The 20452-nt window shown below is 48.4% G+C and overlaps 1 protein-coding gene and 1 gene segment (V, D, J or C); both read left to right on the forward strand.

Moving 5' to 3' along the window:
- The window catches only part of LOC102373252, a 322638-nt gene that overhangs the window by 242661 nt on the left and 59525 nt on the right, over nucleotides 1-20452 (forward strand).
- On the forward strand, nucleotides 9671-19344 carry LOC102370737 (cationic trypsin-3-like). Its single transcript, XM_006031325.1, has 5 exons — nucleotides 9671-9710; nucleotides 15457-15619; nucleotides 17959-18212; nucleotides 18544-18680; nucleotides 19195-19344. Exons 1-5 carry the CDS (start codon nucleotides 9671-9673, stop codon nucleotides 19342-19344), a joined length of 744 nt encoding a protein of 247 aa, XP_006031387.1.

A 20452-nucleotide genomic window follows, 5' to 3' on the forward strand; every position in this document is an offset into this window, starting at 1 on the left:
TCCACCACCACCCTCTGAGTACGACCCTTCAGCCAATTAGCAATCCATCTGACTGTGTAGGCATCGATGCCACAGTCGCCTAGTTTTTTAATGAGGATGGGGTGGTCTACAGTGTCAAAGGCCTTGCTGAAGTCCAGAAAGACTACATCCACAGCGACACCTGTATCCAATGCTTTGGATGTCTTTACACAAATGCCAGGAGTATGAGGAATAAGCAGGAGGAGCTTACAATCCTACTTGCTAGCACACAGTATGACCTAGTCAGCTTAACTGAAACATGGTGGGATTCTGTGCATGACTGGGCAGTAAGCATTGAGAGGTACAGGTTGTATAGGCTGCAGTGGGAAAAAAAGGCGGGGGTGTAACTCTGTATGTTAAGGAGCAGTACACATTTTCCATCATCAAGGCAGGAGTGGAGGAGGGGAATACTGAGGTCAGGATCCAGGGGGGGCCAGGGGAAAAGGACTTGGTAGTGGGGGTCTACTACAGACCTGCTTACCAGGATGACGAGCTAGACGATGTATTCTCCAGGCAGCTCTCAGGTGCCATACAGGCGAGGGAGCCAGTGGTCATGGGGGATCTAAATTACCTGGACATCTGCTGGGAGGAACAGTGGCCAATGTGGTGCCTATCTTCAAGAAAGGGAGGAAAGTGGATCCGGCAAACTACAGGCCCATCAGCCTGACTTCTATCCCGGGGAAGGTCTTTGAAAAGATTATCAAAGAGGCCATTCTTAACAGACTGGATGATGGCAACATCCTGAGGGGTAGCCAGCACAGGTTTGTTGCGGGTAGGTCTTGCTTGACCAATCTGATTTCCTTTTACAACCAGGTGACCTATCACCTGGACAAGGGAGAGGGGATTGATGTCATATATCTCAATTTTAAAGCCTTCGATCTGGTATCCCATGATCACCTCTTGGCAAAACCGTCCAACTGTGGCCTCGGGTCCACCATGATCCACTGGCTGGGGAATTAGCTCCGTGGTTGGACCCAGAGGGTGGTGACTGACAAAAGTCAATCGTCATGATGCCCTGTGACCAGTGAGGTCCCTCAAGGCTATGTCCTTGGACCCATATTGTTCAACATCTTCATTAATGGTGCAGACATTTGAGTCGGAAGTGGACTGACCAGGTTCGCCGATGATACCAAACTTTGGGATAAAGCATCCACACCTGAGGACAGAAGGGTGATCCAGGCTGACCTGGACAGGCTCATGAAATAGGCGGATAAGAACCTGATGGTGTTTAAGAGTGAAAAATGCAAGGTTCTCCACCTTGGGAAGAAAAACCTGCAGCATCCTTATAGGCTCGTCAGTGCTACGCTGGCTAGCACTATGGATGAAAGGGACTTGGGGGTCATGATTGACCACAAGATGAACATGAGCCTTTATTGTGATGCTGTGGCTAGTAAAGTCAGCAAAATGCTAGCTTCCATCCATAGATGCTTCTCAAGCAAATCCCAGGACCTCATTCTCCCATTGTACTTGGCCTTGGTGAGGCCACAGCTGGAGGACTGTGTCCGGTTTTGGCCTTCACAATTCAAAAAGGATGTGGAGAAGCTTGAGAGAGTGCAGAGAAGAGTCACATGCATGATCAGAGTTCAGGAAAACAGACCTTACGACAACAGGCTGAAAGCTGTGGGACTCAGGTGCTGGACTTGATGATCTTCTGAGGTCCCTTCCAGCCCTAATGTCTATGAAATCTATGAAACAGGTGGCCAAAACAAGCCATGGAGGTTCTTACAGTGTGTGCAGGATCTCCACCTAACCCAGGTAGTGTCCAGTCCCACTGGGGTAGCACCTTGCTAGACCTGGTCTTAGCAACAGGGGATAATCTCATGGGGAACCTGCGAGTACACAGTAACCTGAGAGATAGTGACCATCACTTGGTAGAGTTCACTATCCAGCAAAAGGTGAGAAAAATATCCAGTGAGGCTAAAGTGTTAGACTTCAGAAGGGCCAACTTCAGTAAACTTGGAAACCTAGTTAGTAAGGTGGCGAAACTCAAGAGCATCAAGCAAATGGGGGTCGAGGAGGGTTGGAGGTTTCTCAAGGGAGTGATCCTTGGGGCACAAAAGGAGTCTATACCCTTATGCAGGAAAGGGGCTAAGAGGCTAAAAAAGTCCACTTGGCTGAACAGGGAGCTCCAGGAAAGACTGGGGGCAAAGAAAGAGATTTATAGGCAGTGGAAGCAGGGAGCAGCCACCAAGGAGGCATACACCTCCCTGGCACGCTATTGCAGGGAGTCAGTTAGGCAGGCCCCCTGGTGTTGGGGCTGACCAGGAGAAAATTTGCTCCTGGTCAGTGTCTACACATGCACTATTGCACAGTTAGTTTACTACCTGTATTTACAGGTAGTGGCTAACTACACAGTAGGTTAATTTACAGTGCAGTAAATAATGTGCACATGTAGATGGTGATGCTTTACTGTTCAGTAGATTAGTCTACTGTGCAGTAAAGCATCTTGTGTAGACACACCCACAGGGTGCACATGTAAACGTGTTCTCAGGACTGGCTTACTGCAAAGTAACTTACTGTACAGTAAGCCTAAATCACATTAATTGCATGTGTAGACAAACCCCTGATACCTGAGTGGCTGCCTCCTGTCACCTGACCCTACACTTCCTTCATGTATTACCAGGGGGAGAAACAGAAAATATCTAGGAGATAGGATTCTTCTGTATTTCTGGTAGCTCTGCCTGCTTCCTGACCTCCTGGTTTGCGGACCTGGTGTACTGATAGATTCTGCTCTCCTCCTGATCTCTTAGTGTCCTGAGCTGGCTTGTCCCTGGCCTCTGCTTGCCCTCTCCAGCTCTGGCTTCACCCCTAGTCTAGTAACTTTGATTCCCCAGTTTGACTTGGGCTAGACCCCAAGTCTAGCTACCCATGTCCTGGCAGTGACAAAGTTTCAAACCCCTTCTAAGCAGGGGGCCTAAGACCTGGGCTGTCTCTTCTCTAGTGCCTAGACTATTGAGTTAAAAAGGTAGGTGACTGCTCCTTTGCCTTGTCCCCAAGCACCTGGTATTTGGAGAGTTTCTGTGACTGATGTTTCAGGACCTATCCAGTGTTATGCATGTGCGGAGCCCTGGAGCCTGCACAGCCAGTGCAGCCTTCTCAGCATGGTAAGGAGGGAAGATCAGGGTGAGCATAGCTGCACATGTGCAAACAGAATACATGTTGTGCCTGAGTGCCCAAAGCTGCAGTTACATAGCCAGAGCACTGCCCTGTTGGCACATAAAGGTGACATAGACCTGCTCTCCTGAAGCCTGTTGCTGGAAGACACCCCTCTTTGAACCCCCAAATGCAAGCAGCAGCACTTCCTGAGGTTCCTTATTAAATCTTTTGTGGCTGAGACAGTATAGGGCCCATAGACAAACCATGGCAGCCCCTCCCACCCCAGTGGCTCTGGGAACTTCCCATCCTTCTATCATTCTACCGAAGGCCAATATTACTGATCTGTCCTGATCTGGGGAGAGGCAGGGAGAAGCGAGGTGGTTAGCAGGTTAGGGGATCACAGGGGAGTGACCTAACAAATATCATGTCAGGCTACATTTAACTCCCCAGGCTGAGTGATCACTGATAACTGGGCTAAATGGGGATGGTATTTGGGCCTAGGCAATAAAAAGGCTTTAGCCTATGTCTCAGTCTTTTGTAGTGAGACAGGTCTACTACCATGCACCAAAGGCACCAAAAGTCCTTCAAGTTTCCCTCGTAGGGCAAGCTGTGTGCCTACCCATTCATTTACATATTAGTGCCTCTTTGTGTCTCTCCTTTTACTCCCACCACCAAAGAACATTTTCTCCCAAAAACTGGAAGGGACAGACAGGCTAAGGACAAACATTACACATACATGGGTTTAAGTGGTCAGAAACTGGTTTAAACCTGTAACAGAACATAAGTTCAGTATATATAAACCAGTTTCAAAATTGCTGAAACTGGTTTGAGATAAAACCGGGTTGAATATAGTATCAGACTTAACTGATTTGGGTCAAACCAGTTTATGTTAAGTCTGCCCCAGATCGCTTCTTGATTTAAGTTAAACCAGAGTCCCCCAGCATCCCAGATGCTTGGCAGTCCTGAACTGGGCTGTGCTCTCTGCTCCAGAAAAAAGGGATGGCCCCTCCCCTCTGCTCCTTAGCCGGAGCTCCAGCAAAGACTGCAGGCACAGCAGGGTCTGCCTTCCTTCCCCCTGCCCCCCCCCCTCCTTGCTGCTCACTGCTTAAACAAATATCCCCCCTCCCTCCCTCTCATCTCCCACATCACAGACCACAGCCCCACTGACCCTAGGCATGTGGTATGCTAGATAATGCTGAGGGGTGTGTGTGTGTGTGTGTGTGTGTGTGTGTGTCTCCAGCTTCACAGCGACAGGCAGATAGAACAGTGTCCACTTATGGCTTTTTGGAGCTAATCAACAGGTCATCTGGTAATGTCCCTCCATTCCTTCCTTGGAAAAAACTGTTTAAGAAGGGCTTGAACTAATGAGAGAGGCTTTTGTTTTGTTGATAGGCCATGTTATCAGTCCCCTGCTGGCTCCCTCACCTGTCAAGTTTGCTGCAGACAGTATGAAGAAGCAGGGAGAGGAAGATTGAAAAGCTCAGTATCATCAACAGATGCATGCACTGCACACACCCCTTTGCCTCAGAGTACTAGCCCAGAGCTGGGGTATGGCAACTCTCCTGCTGCTTGAGCAGCGAGCAGGGAAAAGCCTGGGACTACAGGCAGGGTGGTGGTTTACACCCCTCCCTAATTAGAGGTGTTGCTAGGGCCTGGCCATGCCCCCTGTCAACTCAGCATTATGGAAGGGAAGGGAGTGCTGATTTAGCGCTGCCTGGCTTCTAGCCTGAGCCACTGCAGGCATGTGCCTGCATTTCTTCAGTCCAGAGGGAATGTCTGCACAGTTGCAAACCTGTTTAACTTAGGCTGGTTAGAGTAGCCTGCAAAGATTGAATCAATTCAGGATCAGGCTTTTTGCATGTCTATCCCTAGCCACAGAGGCAACAACCTGAATGCTGGGCCTTCTTTCATGCCACTAATTACTTGCCAGAAGCCTTCTTTTGTGGCTGTGTATTTCTCAGGGCATTTAACAATGCCTCGCACAGCCTGTGGAAGAAAGGCCACCGTCTGTGTCTCCGTCCAGAAATCTGTCCTGGTCAGCTTGGGACACTGGGGTCAAATTCCTAAGGGAGGAGGGATTGTCCTCCCTGCCTTCCTGACAAAAGCCTGGTGCCTAGGGTGTGGTCCCTCTGGTCACCTGAGTGGGGGGAAGGAAGAGCCCCTGCTCCTCTGACCAGGTAACCAGTGATGCTTTTTAAATTGGTTGGCTAATTGCCAACAATGCTGGCTTCTATTGGACTGGGCTGCTGAGGTCAGAAAGGCTGTATAAGGGCCTGGTCCAAGGAGAAGGAGAGAAGCCATTTTACCAGCATGGCCCAAACACCAGGACACAGGGAGAGAGTCTGATCCAAATGAAACTCACTCTCTCTGGAAATCTCCGAGCCAGCTCTCTACCATCTTCTGGATGATACTTGTAAGTGTTTCTAGAGTTAGTCAGCTCACAGTGATGCATTTGCATATCAGATAACTACCTCAGCCAGACTGTTTTGCTCAATGGTAATCCCTTGATAGTGCTCTACCTCTTATCCTATTCTACCTCTACCCTCTGTAACCAATAAAGTTCTCCTTTGTGACTGGCGTAGGAGACTTATTGAGGGGTGGGTTTAATTATGCCTAGGAGGTCCCTTAGTTTTGCGGACTAAGAGAGACTATCCTTTTTGGCCCTCAACTTAGGGAGGAGCCCCAAGTGCTTGTATTGGGTCGAGTACCCATAGGACTATTAGGCCTGTGTTTCCCCAAGGACACAGAACCTAGAAGGTCCCCACTCGGGGTGGTGACAGCACGTTACCCCCGGACTCTGCGGTGGGGCTCAAAAGGGGGTCTGCCAGGGCTTAGGCGCCCCTGGGGAGTCACGTGGAGTCTGGAAGGTGGATGGACGAAGTGAGGTGGGAGGCTCAATGCAGGAGCTCCCCCTACTGGCTCGCCACACAGCCCCAACATGTGACTTCACATGTCACATGCAGAGGGATCAAAGCTCCAGCACCTTTCCTCAGGATATCTCCCTCTGTTTTACTCACAGGAACCTTCAACACATCCTACTGAGACTGGCATGATTAGTCTTATGGAAGAACCTGAAGCACAAGACACTGATGAAGATCATGCCGCAGTCCAATGACAGGCTGGAAACAGGACCCAGGAATCCTGACTCCCAGCACTACCTCCCTCTGTAAGTCTATAGGAAGAACGTTCATACATACCCTTTCACAGCACACACGGTAACAAGTCACTGCGAGTTCATGACCTCTACATCAGCCCTTTCTTCCATTGCTGAGTGTTAGAGCCCAAAGGAAAAACTCTGCTGAAACAGTTTTTCACTGGCCTTTGCCAATTTATCAGATGCAAATGTTCTGCAAGGATGAAGTGGCGCTGACAAAATCCCTGTGGAGACCAGCCTGGCAGACTGCAAAGGGCTGTAGCAAGCTCTGGCATACTTGGACCAGGCTGTTTAAACCCTACTCTGTCTCAATTTCCTTCCTGCCATGACTTGATCTTTTCAGTTTTCTAATTAGAGAGGCTGTTGATAGAAAATGGGTAGCCTCTTCCTAGGTGCATTCACTTTGTGCATGATCCTCCAGGCTTCTTCATACTGAACTCTAGGGTGTGGGTTGCCCCTTTCAAGAAAATCCCCTGATTTAAGTGTTAAAGATAATAATTGTCTCCTCCTGCCACCCCCATAGTCATGCCCATGCCTCACAGATGTTTTCAGTCATCGTGCTTAGGAGGCACTTTGCTTCAATACCCAGCCTGGCCTATTCTGGAATTGTCAGGACCTCAGCCTTCCCAAGGCTTCATTCCCATTTTTCTAACTGGGATCCCTCTGCCTAAGCTCACTGTACCCGAGCCCATTTTATAAGCTCCAGTCCTCTCAGATTCTGGGTTCCTGAATCTAGTTTCACCTCATGGGCTAGGGTTCCTTGGTCCTCTTGGCCACTGGCCACCTCTGGCCTACACCCTGCCCTGGCAGGGAATTGAGCATCAGTGCACCTAACCAGTGCTTCACTGGGGCCTCTGCACACTCCCCTACAGCCACTCTCAGTCCACTGCAATAATTCCCCCTTCAGCTGGGTAACAGGGTTAAGGTTCTCTGTTACAGGGGCCTGGAAGTGTTACCTGAGAAAGGCCCTGGTTCTCAGGGAGAGATTCCAAGTGTTCAGAGGTGCACATCTCCGTGACAGCCCTCAGTACAGACTTTCTCAGCATCAGCTTCCATTCCTTCTACTGTCATTCTAAATCAATGTAAAACATGTCTGAATGGGGGATTCCTCTAAAACCAATGACTGTTTTCTGCTCAGCTTTAGGGAACTTCCTAAAACCCCCATTAGCTAGAAGTGTTTAAGACATTCCCAGTGAGTTTCAAATGGAGAAGACCTAATGAGTCAATATAAAGGGCCTGTGCCAGAGTGCTGAGGGCTCTAATCTCCAAAGGCATGGCAAGGAATGAACAGGAAAACAGGGAGTGCTGCAGAGCAGATTTCAGCTGCCTCAGCTGCCCCACTTTTAGCAGGGGATTGGATTCTGCCTTCTGTGGCAGAATACCATCTCTGTCTCACCCCAAACTCTGCTATTTGACAATTTGGTTGCCATGGTCACTGCAGAAGGCAGACACCTCTGGTCCCATTGTTTCAGGTAGCCCTGAGTTATAACTTGAGCTGGATACATTCCAGAGGGAGGGGGAAACCTGCTCCCTCTCTCTATGCGACTGGCATCACATACTTGGGTGGGGGATTAAACTCCCTATTGTTCTAAGCAAACGGAGGGGTCTAGAGACCCTGCCAGTCTACCTGGCAACCAGTGATGCATTTTAAATTGGTTGGCTGGTAGCCAACAGTTGCTGACTTTCATTGTATTAGGTAAATGAGGTCATAAGGTCTATATAAGTTAAGGTCTGCCCAGGAGGAAGGGCAGTAGCCATGATGAAAACTCACAGAGAAGCTAGACCATCTGAAACTCTCTCTCCCTCTTGAAACTCATGATCAATGAACTGGCTGCCTCCAGAGGGAATCTCCACTTGCCTCTGGATGTTACTTGTGACTAAGCTACTTGAGATCTAACTAGATATATAGCTTGCAGTAACACAGATGAGTAATGAAAGGCTACCATGCCACTGTTTGCTCTAAGGTATTTCTCTGATATTGCTCTACCCTGTACCCCATTCCTTTATAAGGGGTGTACATCAGGATCTGGGGGAATGACTGTTCATCAGAGCACCCCAAGGGATGACAAGGGCAAACAGTCACAAATTCCTCCAAGATCATTTTAGGCTTGACATAAGGAAAAACTTATTTACTGTTCAAGCCCCCAAGGCCTGGAATAGACTTCCTCTCCCTCCAGAAGTGGTGCAAGCACCTACTCTGGACTCTTTTAAGAAACATTTGGATGCTTACCTTGCTGGGATCCTTTGATCCTAGCTGACTTCCTGCCCCTGGGGCAAGGGGCTGGACTCAATGATCTTCTGAGGTCCCTCCCAGAACCTAAAGTCTATGAATTTATGAAGCCTACTCCTTCTAACCAATAAAGTTCTCCTTTGTACCTAGCGTGGGAGACTTATTGGGAGAGGATCTAGATTATGCCTTGGGGTCCCCTTGGTTCAGCTGACTAAGGGAGACCACTATTTGTGCTTCAGACTGAAGGAAGCACCCCAAGTGCTTGCAGTGGGTCAAGTACCCTCAGGAACTACTAGCCCTGTGTTTCCCAGGGGGCACAGGTCCAAGATCAGTCCAGACTCCGGGTGGTGGCAGCATTACCCCCAGGTTTGCAGGTGTGGTCCTGGAAGGGAGTTGGCTGGATGTTAGGTGCCCCCAGGGAGGCACCCAGAGCCTGGAAGGTGGTCAGGCACAGTGAGGCGGGTGTCTCAATGCAGGAGCATCTCCTACTGGCCCACACCTTTCAGACCTAATTTTCTATAAATTGCAAGGAGCTGGGGAATTTGGATAAATGGGAGACAAAGGGCACGATGGAGGGACAGAATTTGGGACACTAGGCCCTGATCCTATTCCATCTCTCAGACAGCTAAGTGGCATGAATAAGGTTCTTGGGATCCTTTCCCCCCTGGTAAAATATTTAAAAGTTTCCATAGGTCCCTGAACCTCTAGAAGAACCTAGGTGGAGGTAGACACCTAGGAGCTGTTCTGGATCCCTTTTGAACACAAAGAAGCCATTTTCAGTTGCCTACAGAACTTTTCAGGCCAGAATCAAGGTGCCTTAATGGTTTTTTGGATGTTCTGCAAGGCTGGAATAGCATTCTGTTTACTGACTAGATACATAAAAGCCATAGAAGTGCCACATAAGTAGTCTTCCTTAGACACAGAATAGGATCTGGGCCTTTGTCTTTTATTCTGGAAATGCTTGCACCTGTTACCCAGGAACCTGCAGTTGTTTTATTACCACCCTACCTTGATAAGGTAACTAAATTTATGTGAGCTGATACAAGACCTGGGAAGAAGCAATCTGGTGAGACCTTGAGTTGGGAAGATAAATCCATCAGGCAGGTATAAAATAGGGTGAGGATTCTGCAGCACTTGTTCTCACAACAGAGAGAGGTCCAACCAGACACACCATGAAGTTCCTCCTGATTCTCGCCTGCCTGGGAGCAACAGGTGAGTTTCTCCTGATCTTCTAGTTGTCCTTGGGGATCAGTAATCCTGCATTGCAAGCCTCTGGCTTTCCACTCAAGTTTCTCTTCAATCCGCCCCCTTCTTTTTTCTCTCATTTTTGTCTCCTTCAGACCTGTAACTCTTCCTACTGTCTCCAGGTTTCTCTCCCTTTGTCCCAGTGGCTTAACCAGACCTTATGACGACAGGCTGAGATCTATGAGGCTCTTTAGCCTGGAAAAGCGCAGGCTCAGGGGTGATCTGATGGCCACCTATAAGTTTATCAGGGGTGACCGTCAGTATCTGGGGGAACATTTGTTCACCAGAGCACCCCAAGGGGCACCCCAAGGAACTTCACGGTGTGTCATCAGAGCGCCCCAAGGGATGCCGAGGTCAAACAGTTATAAACTACTGCAAGATCATTTCAGGCTGGACATAAGGAAGAATTTTTTTACTGTCCGAGCCCCCAAGGTCTGAAACAGCCTGCCATCAGAGGTGGTTCAAGCACCTACATTGAACACCTTCAAGAGTAAATTGGATGCTTATCTTGCTGGGATCCTATGACCCCAGCTGACTTCCTGCCCTTCGGGCGGGGTGCTGGACTCGATGATCTTCCGAGGTCCCTTCCAGCCCTAATGTCTATGAAATCGATGAAATCTGTGTTCATCTTTCTTGAACAAACACTTCAGACCAACCCCAAGAGTGCCATACCAGGCCAGGGACAGGACAAAGGTATGAAAAAACCCACAAAAGAGCTGACACCATCCATCCCAGTACATGAAGGGAACTCCCTCATCCTGGTGGTGCAGTGATGCACCAGAAAGGCATTCTTCCAGACTACCCAACCCTGGGAGATGAGGTTCTAATGAGTAGTCCTAAAGGACAGCTTGGGATGCTGCTTTTCTAAATGATAAGAGACTGTCTTGGAAGGCGGTGGCTTGAATTTACCAAGAGAGGCAAATCTCAAAGCAAATGAGTAAGGAAGAAAGAGACTGATATGATGTAGTTGTAGAGGGGCTACTTCCCACCACTAACCCATCTCCTCCCTGTGACTTCCCAGATAATTCTGGGAGATGCATGGCCATTCCCTCCATTCCCTTCTGTTTGCCAGACAAATTCACTGAAAACTGTGAAATGTTCAGCAGTATCAAGAAAGTTTTTTACTACCTCCCCCAATCCCTTTTCTGAGGGTTATGTTACAGGTTACCTTTAAACTGTCATAAAGATACTTAAAAGGGGAGCATTCACCCATTAAAGTGTGTTAAACCATTTTACGTACCCTCTAAGCATTTTAAAAATAAGCCAGTGGAAGTGAGGGCTATGTTTATTCTGTCTTTGTTCCATCTTACCTAGGTTGTTTCAGGTCATTAGTCAGCTCCAGAGAGAATAAATGTTTAATCTGCAGTCCTCCAGCATCCCAGGATGCACAGCTCTCAGCTCCTCTACCTATTTCAACCCTCCACACCTCTGCTTCTCTCTTCTGCTCCAACACAGAGAACAGTCACTCTGTGTGGTTTAAGTACAGCAAAATCATGGAGCAGGGGAAGCACAGTTCCCTAGCTCCATGGTTTCACAGGCCAGTGGCTCTGTGCTCATGATAGGGCTAGGGTTTACATGCAGGGCAACCATGCAGCTGGGGGAGGCGTGCTTCCCCAACTCCCTGGTCTCATTGCACAGCTCTGATAATCTCTGGCTGCTCCATTCTCAGTGTGCAGCCACTATGTTAACTTCAGCAAGACCAGAGAGCCTGGGGAAGTATTCTTTCCATGACTCCTGGATCTCACTAAAATAATTCAGTGGCTCAGTGCTGAGAGCTGAACCGTCTGGAATTAACCCCTGGCAGCTCTGCTCTCAGTGCAGAGCTACCAGGTTAACTGAGGTAATCCAGTGATTCTCCACCAGAGTGATATAAAATAATCCCAAAGATTTCAAATAAAAATATATAGCGTTAAAAGCCCTGTTGGTGTCTTGCTGAGTTCTCTGCAACAGATGGATTGCTCTATTATTTCTCTATAGTATAAAAAATATTAAAAAAGACTGAAAACTAAAAGCTGGCATTTCCCTTAGGGGTGCCTCAAGTCTATCAAAGGGTGCATTGAGTCTATTAAGGGTGCATCAAGTATCCACTTGGCAAGGCTCTTACATGGAACCTATCAGCTATGTATTTCAAAGCACTTTGCAAAGGAAGCTCAAAATTTTCTCTCATATAGGGCAATAGGCAGAGTGGCTTCCCAATACCACACAGCAAGCTTAGCCACAGTGGTGATGCATAGCGGGTGCACGGGGGTGCACGTGCACCCCCTGAGAGCACCAGTGCATCCCCTGACTGGCCATGCTCGCTGCTTAGGCAATGGGTTGGGGGTGGGGGGCACAGGTGGAAGCAAGTACTGGTCAGGGAGTGGAGCACCGTTGCATTCCCAGAAGCAGCCACAGCCACTCCCAGAAGCAGCCGCAGTAACTGGCCACAGCGATTGGCCCCGGTCAGTGAGATCGGCTGCAGGGGACCCCCCGCCCCGGTCGCTGACTGGTTGCTTGGGGGGGCACATGTCCCCTTTGACCAGTCACCCATGCTTAGCTAACAGCAGAATCAGGGCTAGAACTTAGCTCTCCTGACTGACAGATTAGAACATGAACTAGACAACCCTGTTTCCACCCTGTTACCACATGAACAATATTTGGGATGGGATAATGGCGTGGAGGCATCTTTCATTCACTTTAGGCTGCAGCTGAGGCTCATGGGTCAAGGTTTGCCATTTCTGCCTATGCAATACCTACCATGTGGATAAATTCAGGACTTAATTCTCTAAGGCTGCTTGCAGATGTTTAAAAAAAAACAACCCAAATCCCCCCAAATGGTGCTTTACCTTAAACTCGATGCATTCCCGTGGCGAGCTCCTCACATGCCCAGAACCTTAGTTGGACCTGGCTTGCCTGACAGCTGTATAAATTGGGCACTTTCGTGGGGCTTTTTTGGTGCCTTTATCTAATAGCTGGTTGAATCAGTTTGAACTAAAAGTACCAAAAAGCCCCACTGAAGTGCCCAATCTATACAGGAGCTGCAGAACCAGGTTGAACTAACGCATTGCTTTTGCTGGTAAAGTGCGTTTTAGGGTTTGTTTGTTTGTTTGTGGGTTTTTTGTTTTGTTTTTTTTTTAACATCTGCAAGCAGCCAAAGGCACCTTTAACCAGCACTAATTCAACCAAGGAAAAAGCAGCATTCTCTTTGCTAAGTCTCCCTTTTCCCTTCACCTCCCTCCTCTCTGCCTCTAAACTACATTGCCATCTCACCCCTCCCCTTCCACCATGGCTCCTGGCCATGCCCCTGCTCACCAGCTGTCTAGTGGCAAGTCACATTTGTTCAGGTCTGAGAGGGCATTATGCTTTAAACTGTGACTGCTCTGAAACTGCTCTAACTTTATGACAGTGTAACATTCCACAGATTTAAAATACTTCAAAGGTAACCAATAGCCACACCCTTAGATTTACACATAGACCATGTTTCTCTTTACTAAGTCACTTCAGTTGCACCTAGAAAAAGCAGTCAGCATAATCAACTTCTCAGTTCCTTTCCTTAATCCTAAAACACTGGTAAACCCCATCAGCTCATCATGATCTTCCTTACCACCCCCCACTTCCTTGTTTGGCAGGACAAGCAGGACACTGATATCCCATAACCTGGCTTTTAGTTCTGTTGTCCACTATTCTGGAGAGAAGTGAATATGGTAGATTGGTGGGATATAAAAATCTCAGTCTTTAGTGATGCCTACTAGCCCTGTGCCACCCCATGCCAGTTGTTGACCACACTAGAGGATCCAAGGGAAAAAATAAAGAATAAAAGGCTCAGAGAGCAGCCTAGCCTAACCCATCAGTGCTCCAGGACTGGTTCTGCCCACACCCATTTACTAGGGGCTGAATACTGCAAAGTCATGCAGGTTCTGTAGTTATTTCCTAAACTGTAGGGATGCCCAATATGGACCTCAGCAACTGTCAACAAGGGAGGTTCAGTCCTGGAAAGCACTAACTTGATCAAGACCAAATGGTGACCCTCTTACTCTTCCCCATCTCACACCCTACAGAACGGTTGTCTGCTAGTAGACAACCTATGCTTGCATTTGACTGACCAGGATGGAGTAACGTTCTCCATATTTTCCTGATTCTCTTGGATAAAGTGGAAGGCAAAATTTGTGGCCCACATTCAAGAAGGTAAGAGGCTTGCAGTCCCTAATGTTTTCCATTTCTTCTTTTTTTTTCCTAAAGGAAAAAATATTTCATATAATGAAGATCATACAGTGCTTCCAGTAAAGGCACCATAATGAAGATCATAAGGTGCTTCCAGTAAAGGCACAATGGAAAGTGATATAGTGGAAGGGATTGATGACCCTCGATAAAAATCTACTGTCAGCCTGTCAGCTGCAAAGAAAGGTCCCTTCTTCATTGACAAGACAGCTCCAATCACTTCCAAATCCTCTACTGGCTGCTTAAACTGTGTCTAATTCCCTATTGGTCATGAAAGCAAACCCCCACTGCTATTCAAATAATGCTGCTGCCAGGGCTAAAAGTAAAAGAATAACTTGTTCCTGAAGCAGCTCAATGTGACAGCTCTAAGTGATCCTCAAGATACTAAGCAGGGCCTGGCACTAGGGTCCTGCAACACTGCCAGGACTTACCACTTTCTACCTTCATTTCATCCTGCAAATACAAACAGACTGGCAAGGCTGTACTACTGCAGAAAAAGACCTGGGGGTTACAGTATGACCCAACAGTGTACAAAAAGGCCAACAGCATAATGGGCTTTATTAATAGGAGCACCACTTGCAGATCAAGGCAAGTGATGCTTCTATTCCATTCAGCACTGATGAGGCCTCATCTGGAGTACTGTGCACAGTTTTAGGCACAGATTTCAAGAAAGACGCAGAGACATTATAAAGTCAAGCAAAGAGCAACAGAAATTATAAGGGGCCTGGGAAGTATGACCTACCAGGGAAGGCAGAAAGAACTAGGGTTATTTAGTCTGGAGAAGAGAAATCTGGCAGGGCGGGGGGCATTGATAAGTGAAAAGTGATTATAACGCAGATAGAGATAGACTTTTCTCTGTGGCAACAGGGCACAGAACAAGGAGCAAGGGCAAGCAAGGGCCTCAGATTGTAGGAGAGAAAATTTAGGTTTGTGATTAAGAAGAACTTTCTTGTTAGGAGGGTGGTTAAGCATTGAAACAGGCTACCCAGATAGGTTCTGGAATCTCCATCCTTGAACATTTTTAAGAGCAGGTTAGACAAGCATGTCTGGGATGGTTTGGATAGAGATTGTCCTGCCTCAGGCAGGATGTTGGACTAGACTCCCTGAGGGTCCTTCCAGCCTTTCTTTTCTGTGTTTCTCTGATTCTATAGCACAAGAGGCTCTCCCACCTGCTGTCCAGCTAGTTCCTTCACCTGGCAGGCAGGGATGACTGCAGGGATCAGAAATTTGGCAGCAGGAGGAGTGACAGCTGTCAGAAAGGAACAGCATTGCTGAACTCCAATCCTGTTTTCCTCCTGAGCTAATAAAACATTGGTCACAGCTATTTGGCTTGGAAGGCAATAGGACATAAAACAGGGGTAATTCCAGGGAGTCCTCAGAAATGTGGAAGCAGCTCCTAAACTACAAACATGTTGGGTTACTGCTAAATCCTTGGTAGTTCACTGAATGCTGCTGCATTTCAGTTCACTGTGCTCAGAGCTACTATTATGATACCCAGTTTCCCTGTTTCCTTCAGTTGCTTTCCCTGTTGACGATGATGACGACAAGATCGTTGGAGGCTATGCCTGTCCTAAGGGTTCTGTGCCCTACCAGGCCTCTCTGAACGCTGGGTACCACTTCTGTGGGGGTGCTCTCATCAACAGACAATGGGTTGTGTCAGCTGCTCACTGCTACAAATCGTGAGTGACAATGATCATGTTCTGCTCTGTCTGACAGCCAGGAACACTCCAGATGAGATCCCTTTGGGTCTCCCAAATGAATCAGATTTGGACCTAGCCAAGACCCCAAGGGCATATCCATAGTGGTAAATCTAAATCATACAGCATGTGATGTGGATGATGCAGAAGCAGGGACTGTCCCTTCTCTTCCTGTACCTCTTAGGTCCTCAGCACTGTATTAGTAGGGCTTCTTGGCATTCCCAGCCACTGCACTTCCCAGGATGCCAGAGGCAACTAAAACCCAGATTTTAGTAGCAGTTAAGGCCAGAGAAAGAGCTGAGGGTAGGAGAGAGGGTGCAGCAGCATGAGCAGCATTTACCCCATGAGTTTTAGAGCTGTGCTGAAACAGCAGGGATTAACATCATTGCTATAGGGCAGGCCACATAACCCATCTCCACGGGAACCAGCACATGGGACATAACCTTGACACCCCTGCTGTAAAGCACCCACCAATTCCCACTGTCAGCAAAAGCACACTGGGTTGGACGGGCCTTGGCCTGATCCTCTATGACAATCCTTCAGTCCTTGTGGCATGCTGCTTCTGTCCTTCCTAGGTGTGACTGGAGGACTGTGGACAGGGTGAACTGGTCCTCTCATATTACAAACAAGCATGCATCTGAAGTCTAGTGGCCTACTGAGCTCTGGGGGTAGAGGAGACATGGATGTAGAAGGTCAGGGGATTTCCTAATTCTGCAGGACATGTCACAGAAAGATCCTCCCCAGTGCAACACCTCCTGGCTTGCTCTCCAGCCCTTGAATTCTTCTGTACAGAAACTGAAACTGAGGGCCCCAGCTGGAGATCTACTGGATTATATAACACCACAGTCTACTAGCATTGCAGTCTAGATGTGGAAATGTCCACATGGCTATTGAGTCTGTCCAGTAGGCTACACATAGGTTGGGCAGCTATGCAGCTAGATACACACATACCAGAAAAAAGGAGAAGGAGCTCCCATCATATAGTTCTGATGGTGGTGAGTGGTTAGGGCACCTGGCCAAGAAAGGGACATCCCACGTTTAAGCCCTCTTAACTTGAGAGGCTTGAACGTGAATCTCTCCAGCTTCCCAACACGGTGTTTTAGGCACCATGCTACAGGACACACCATTAGACCCTTCTTCAGCCTTTCTTTTGAATCTGGGCTCTTTGGCAGCCAAGAAAGGGAGATATGTAGAGCTGGGAGGAAGCAAGCAGGTTCAAGGGTATGTGGCTCAGTGAAGCAGATGATGCCCTGAACGTGAGCAGTCCCTCAATTCTAACTAGAGTAGAGGTGGGCAAAATGTGGCCCGGGGACCAGATGCGGCCCACCAGGCCATTCTATCCAGTCCACGAGGCCCCTAAAAAATTTAGAAAATTAATATTTATCTGCCCCTGGTTGCTTGTCATGCAGCCCTCATTAGCTTGCCGGAACTCAATAAGCGGCCCTCCACCTGAAATAATTGCCCGCCCCTGATAGAGCTTTGCTCCAAAGAGACAGAACCTCCTGTGCCCCATACTAGCTTTAGCCAATGCAATGCAAGCTGCAGCGGCTCAGGTCCAACTGACTCTCCTGTTCCTCAGATACAACAATGTTTTATCCCAAGAATCAAGTAGTATGGGAGGCCTTCCATCCTCCTCTTGTGTCTAATACCTGGTAGTTATGGATTTTTGATAGACAGAATGTTGTGACTTATACAAGCCCAGCATACACACATATGGATCCACATATGGTATTTACTTGAATCCAAGATGAGGTGTTGTCCCCTCCACAGTCAGAATGGAGTGGGGGAAATCCTTTGTCTTGGATTTGAGTACCAGGCCTGGGAAAGTGTCAGCTCAGCTCTGGCTTTGTCCCCAGGCTCAGGGCTGAAGCCAGAACTGAGCCACAGACTGTCCCCAGATAGAATGGCTCATTTGGTGGGAGAGGGGGCATGCAGCCTTCAGGGAGAGTGGGGGTTACTGCAAGGAAAGGAACCTGCAGCCTGCCCCCTGCAGAGGAATCATCTTCAATTCAAAGTTAACTTTGATTTGGGTAAATATGGTACTTGCCCGGCCAGAGCATGGCCTATTAAGCATGCTTCATAGGTGGATGGATGCTCGTGCATCCTCAGTGCACGAGCAGGGTTAATAGAATTGCAAAATATGCATATATGCCAATAATACCACATGCGTGGCTGGGTGCTGTTCAAGCACAGAGTCCAATAGAATTCCACCCCGATGTCTCCACTCTTCCTCATACAGACACTGAGGCACTCGGAGGTGGCCACCTCTGTCATTGTTTCTGTGCTTAACTGCTGCTGTATTGCACCATTAAATTTTGCAGCCGCATCCAGGTGAGGCTGGGAGAGTACAACATCGACCGGGAGGATAGGACTGAACAATTCATCAATTCCGCAAAAGTCATTCGACACCGGAAATACAACCCACAGACCATAGATAATGACATCATGCTGATCAAACTGGCAACCCCAGCAACCTTGAACTCTTATGTCTCAACCATCCCACTTCCCACAGCCTGTCCAGCTGTTGGGACGACGTGTTTAATTTCTGGGTGGGGAAACACCCTCAGCAGTGGCAGTGAGTACCACACACACAACGCACAGTCCCTTCCCACTAGTCCCAGCATGGGACTCCCATATATATTAATCCCACCTGGCAGCACCCCCATATGCCAGGAATGACCTGACCATATAACCCCATCAAACCCTCTCAGTCGTGACCTTCAATTACCTGTTCTACCCTACTGCAGTCATTGGTATCCTCACACTTCTACTGGCTCTCTCTTCTAATGGCTCTCTCTCCCCTTTACATTGTTGTATTCTCTAAGCCAGATATCCTTCTGTTTTATGCTAAGTGGACTTTTGGGTCGCTAAGATGACCATGAATCTTCTGCCCTTGTTCTTGGTAGCTAATTACCCTGAGATACTCCAGTGTCTGAAAGCTCCAGTCCTGTCTGACACCCAGTGCAAAAATGCTTACCCAGGACAAATCACCAGCAGCATGATATGCATAGGATTCTTGGAAGGTGGCAAAGACTCCTGTCAGGTGAGCACCCTTTATGTGTTTCACTCCGTCCTGAAGGGCACAAACTGCTCCAGTCCCTCATGTTCCACTGATTGTGCCAGGACTCTGAGAATCGAGGTGCAAACTGCAGGCCATATCACCTGTGGGAGACCAGCTCCCATGCACGTTCTGACTTGTGTGGGATGCATTACGGAGAGAGCGTAGAGACTGAGGTATAAGGAGCTCTGAGTGGTGTCCAGCCTTCAGTCTCAGATCAGCAGGAATTGGATACACAGCACTTTTCACCTAAACCTGAAGCTCCACCTAATGCTGTGGGGGAAGGCAGTCAATAGAAGGAACAGTCACAATGCTGAGATGTCCCTTACCTCACCCTTCTCCTAACCCATCAGATACACAGGAGCCTGTGGACTTTGCTCCTTATCCAGTGCTCTCCGAGTTCATCTGGAGCTGGGTGGGAACCGTCCTATGTTAGACTCGTGGCATCAGCTGCCTGCATGAGTGTGTGCAAGTAACCCCCAAACCCTCTCCCTTACAGGGCGATTCTGGTGGTCCAGTCGTGTGTAACGGGCAGCTCCAGGGGATCGTTTCCTGGGGAAAAGGCTGTGCCCTGAAGGGTTACCCTGGTGTCTACACCAAGGTCTGCAATTTTACTACCTGGATCAAGGACACCATTGCCAGTAACTGAAGCATCCATCTCCTCATTCCTTTGGGGCATTTCCATCCCTCCCCATTTATTCATCTTCAAAAACAAAACAGTGCAAATAAAAATGCCCTTGAGTTGCACGGGTCATTTCTCTTGATCACAATCCTTATACACACCAGGGGCTCCCTGCATCCCTTCTTCTCTCCAAAAACCTCCTTCAGTGACCCCTTCCCATTTCCATCTAGGGCAGGGGTTCTCTGCAGCACTCCCACCCTCTTACTCATGCCAAGGACTCTAGGTGTCATCTCTGTGTTACTGAATACTCCATTTAAGTGCATAGCCTAGGGATGGGGGAAAACCCTAAGCACTTACCCAGGGCACATACCAATCCAAACCTCAAAGCAAACGATGAGAATCACTGGCAGGAACAGCCAGCACCAAGCTGCTTGCACCTCACTAAGGATCATTACTTTGTTTTGCAGAGCCCCACCACATGCAGCATCTCCACCCGTAGCACAGCTGGTGGCACAGAATGACCTGAAGTTTTTGGAAACAGGTGCTCCCTCTGCAAAGCAGTAGGGTGACCTCAGAGGCCAGTTCACTTGTGGGACCAGTTAGGAGGTTTCAGGCCTCCTCACCAGGTCAGAGTTCCCCAGGCCATGGCTCATATTGCCTGAAGGGGAAGAGGTTCAGCCCCTTTCCTGCTGAAGGACAAGGCTCTCAGATGAGACAGGGGCCTGGAGCACCAGTTGGACAAGGCCCTCAGACTACGGTGCGCAGAGGAGCCAGGGAGAGGTGTTCAGACAGTCCCAGGTTTGGGGATCATGAAGACCCATATTACTAAAGCACATGGGGAGGTTGCATGGGAGAGGGCCCCTTGTATGCAGGAAAGAGGAATCAGAAATCCTTGGATGGACCAACCCCTTTCCCCAGTCACAGCATGAGCACAGGAAGGGAGGACATGATATTTTCTCTGACCCTGACTTCTGTAGGCAGAAACTGCCTCTCTACTTTCACTGCAGAAACAGTCTTAAAAGTCTTCCCTTTAAGGTCTCGGTACCTAATTTATGTGCTGGTTAAGAGGGGATGCTTCCATAGCCCCCGCTTTGCTCCCCTTCCCCCCAGCAAGCAGGTGAAGAGCACACACTTC

The sequence above is a fragment of the Alligator sinensis genome, unplaced genomic scaffold (genome assembly GCF_000455745.1).
Source record: "Alligator sinensis unplaced genomic scaffold, ASM45574v1 scaffold653_1, whole genome shotgun sequence".
NCBI classification, from domain to species: Eukaryota; Metazoa; Chordata; order Crocodylia; family Alligatoridae; genus Alligator; species Alligator sinensis.

What these genes read in the sequence shown, in the direction of transcription:
- LOC102370737 (XM_006031325.1), top strand. Translation starts at nt 9,671, where the DNA reads ATGAAGTTCCTCCTGATTCTCGCCTGCCTGGGAGCAACAG. An exon ending in GCTGCTCACTGCTACAAATC is followed by an intron (nt 15,620 to 17,958) that starts GTGAGTGACAAT and finishes TAAATTTTGCAG; the next exon opens with CCGCATCCAGGTGAGGCTGG. An exon ending in AAACACCCTCAGCAGTGGCA is followed by an intron (nt 18,213 to 18,543) that starts GTGAGTACCACA and finishes TGTTCTTGGTAG; the next exon opens with CTAATTACCCTGAGATACTC.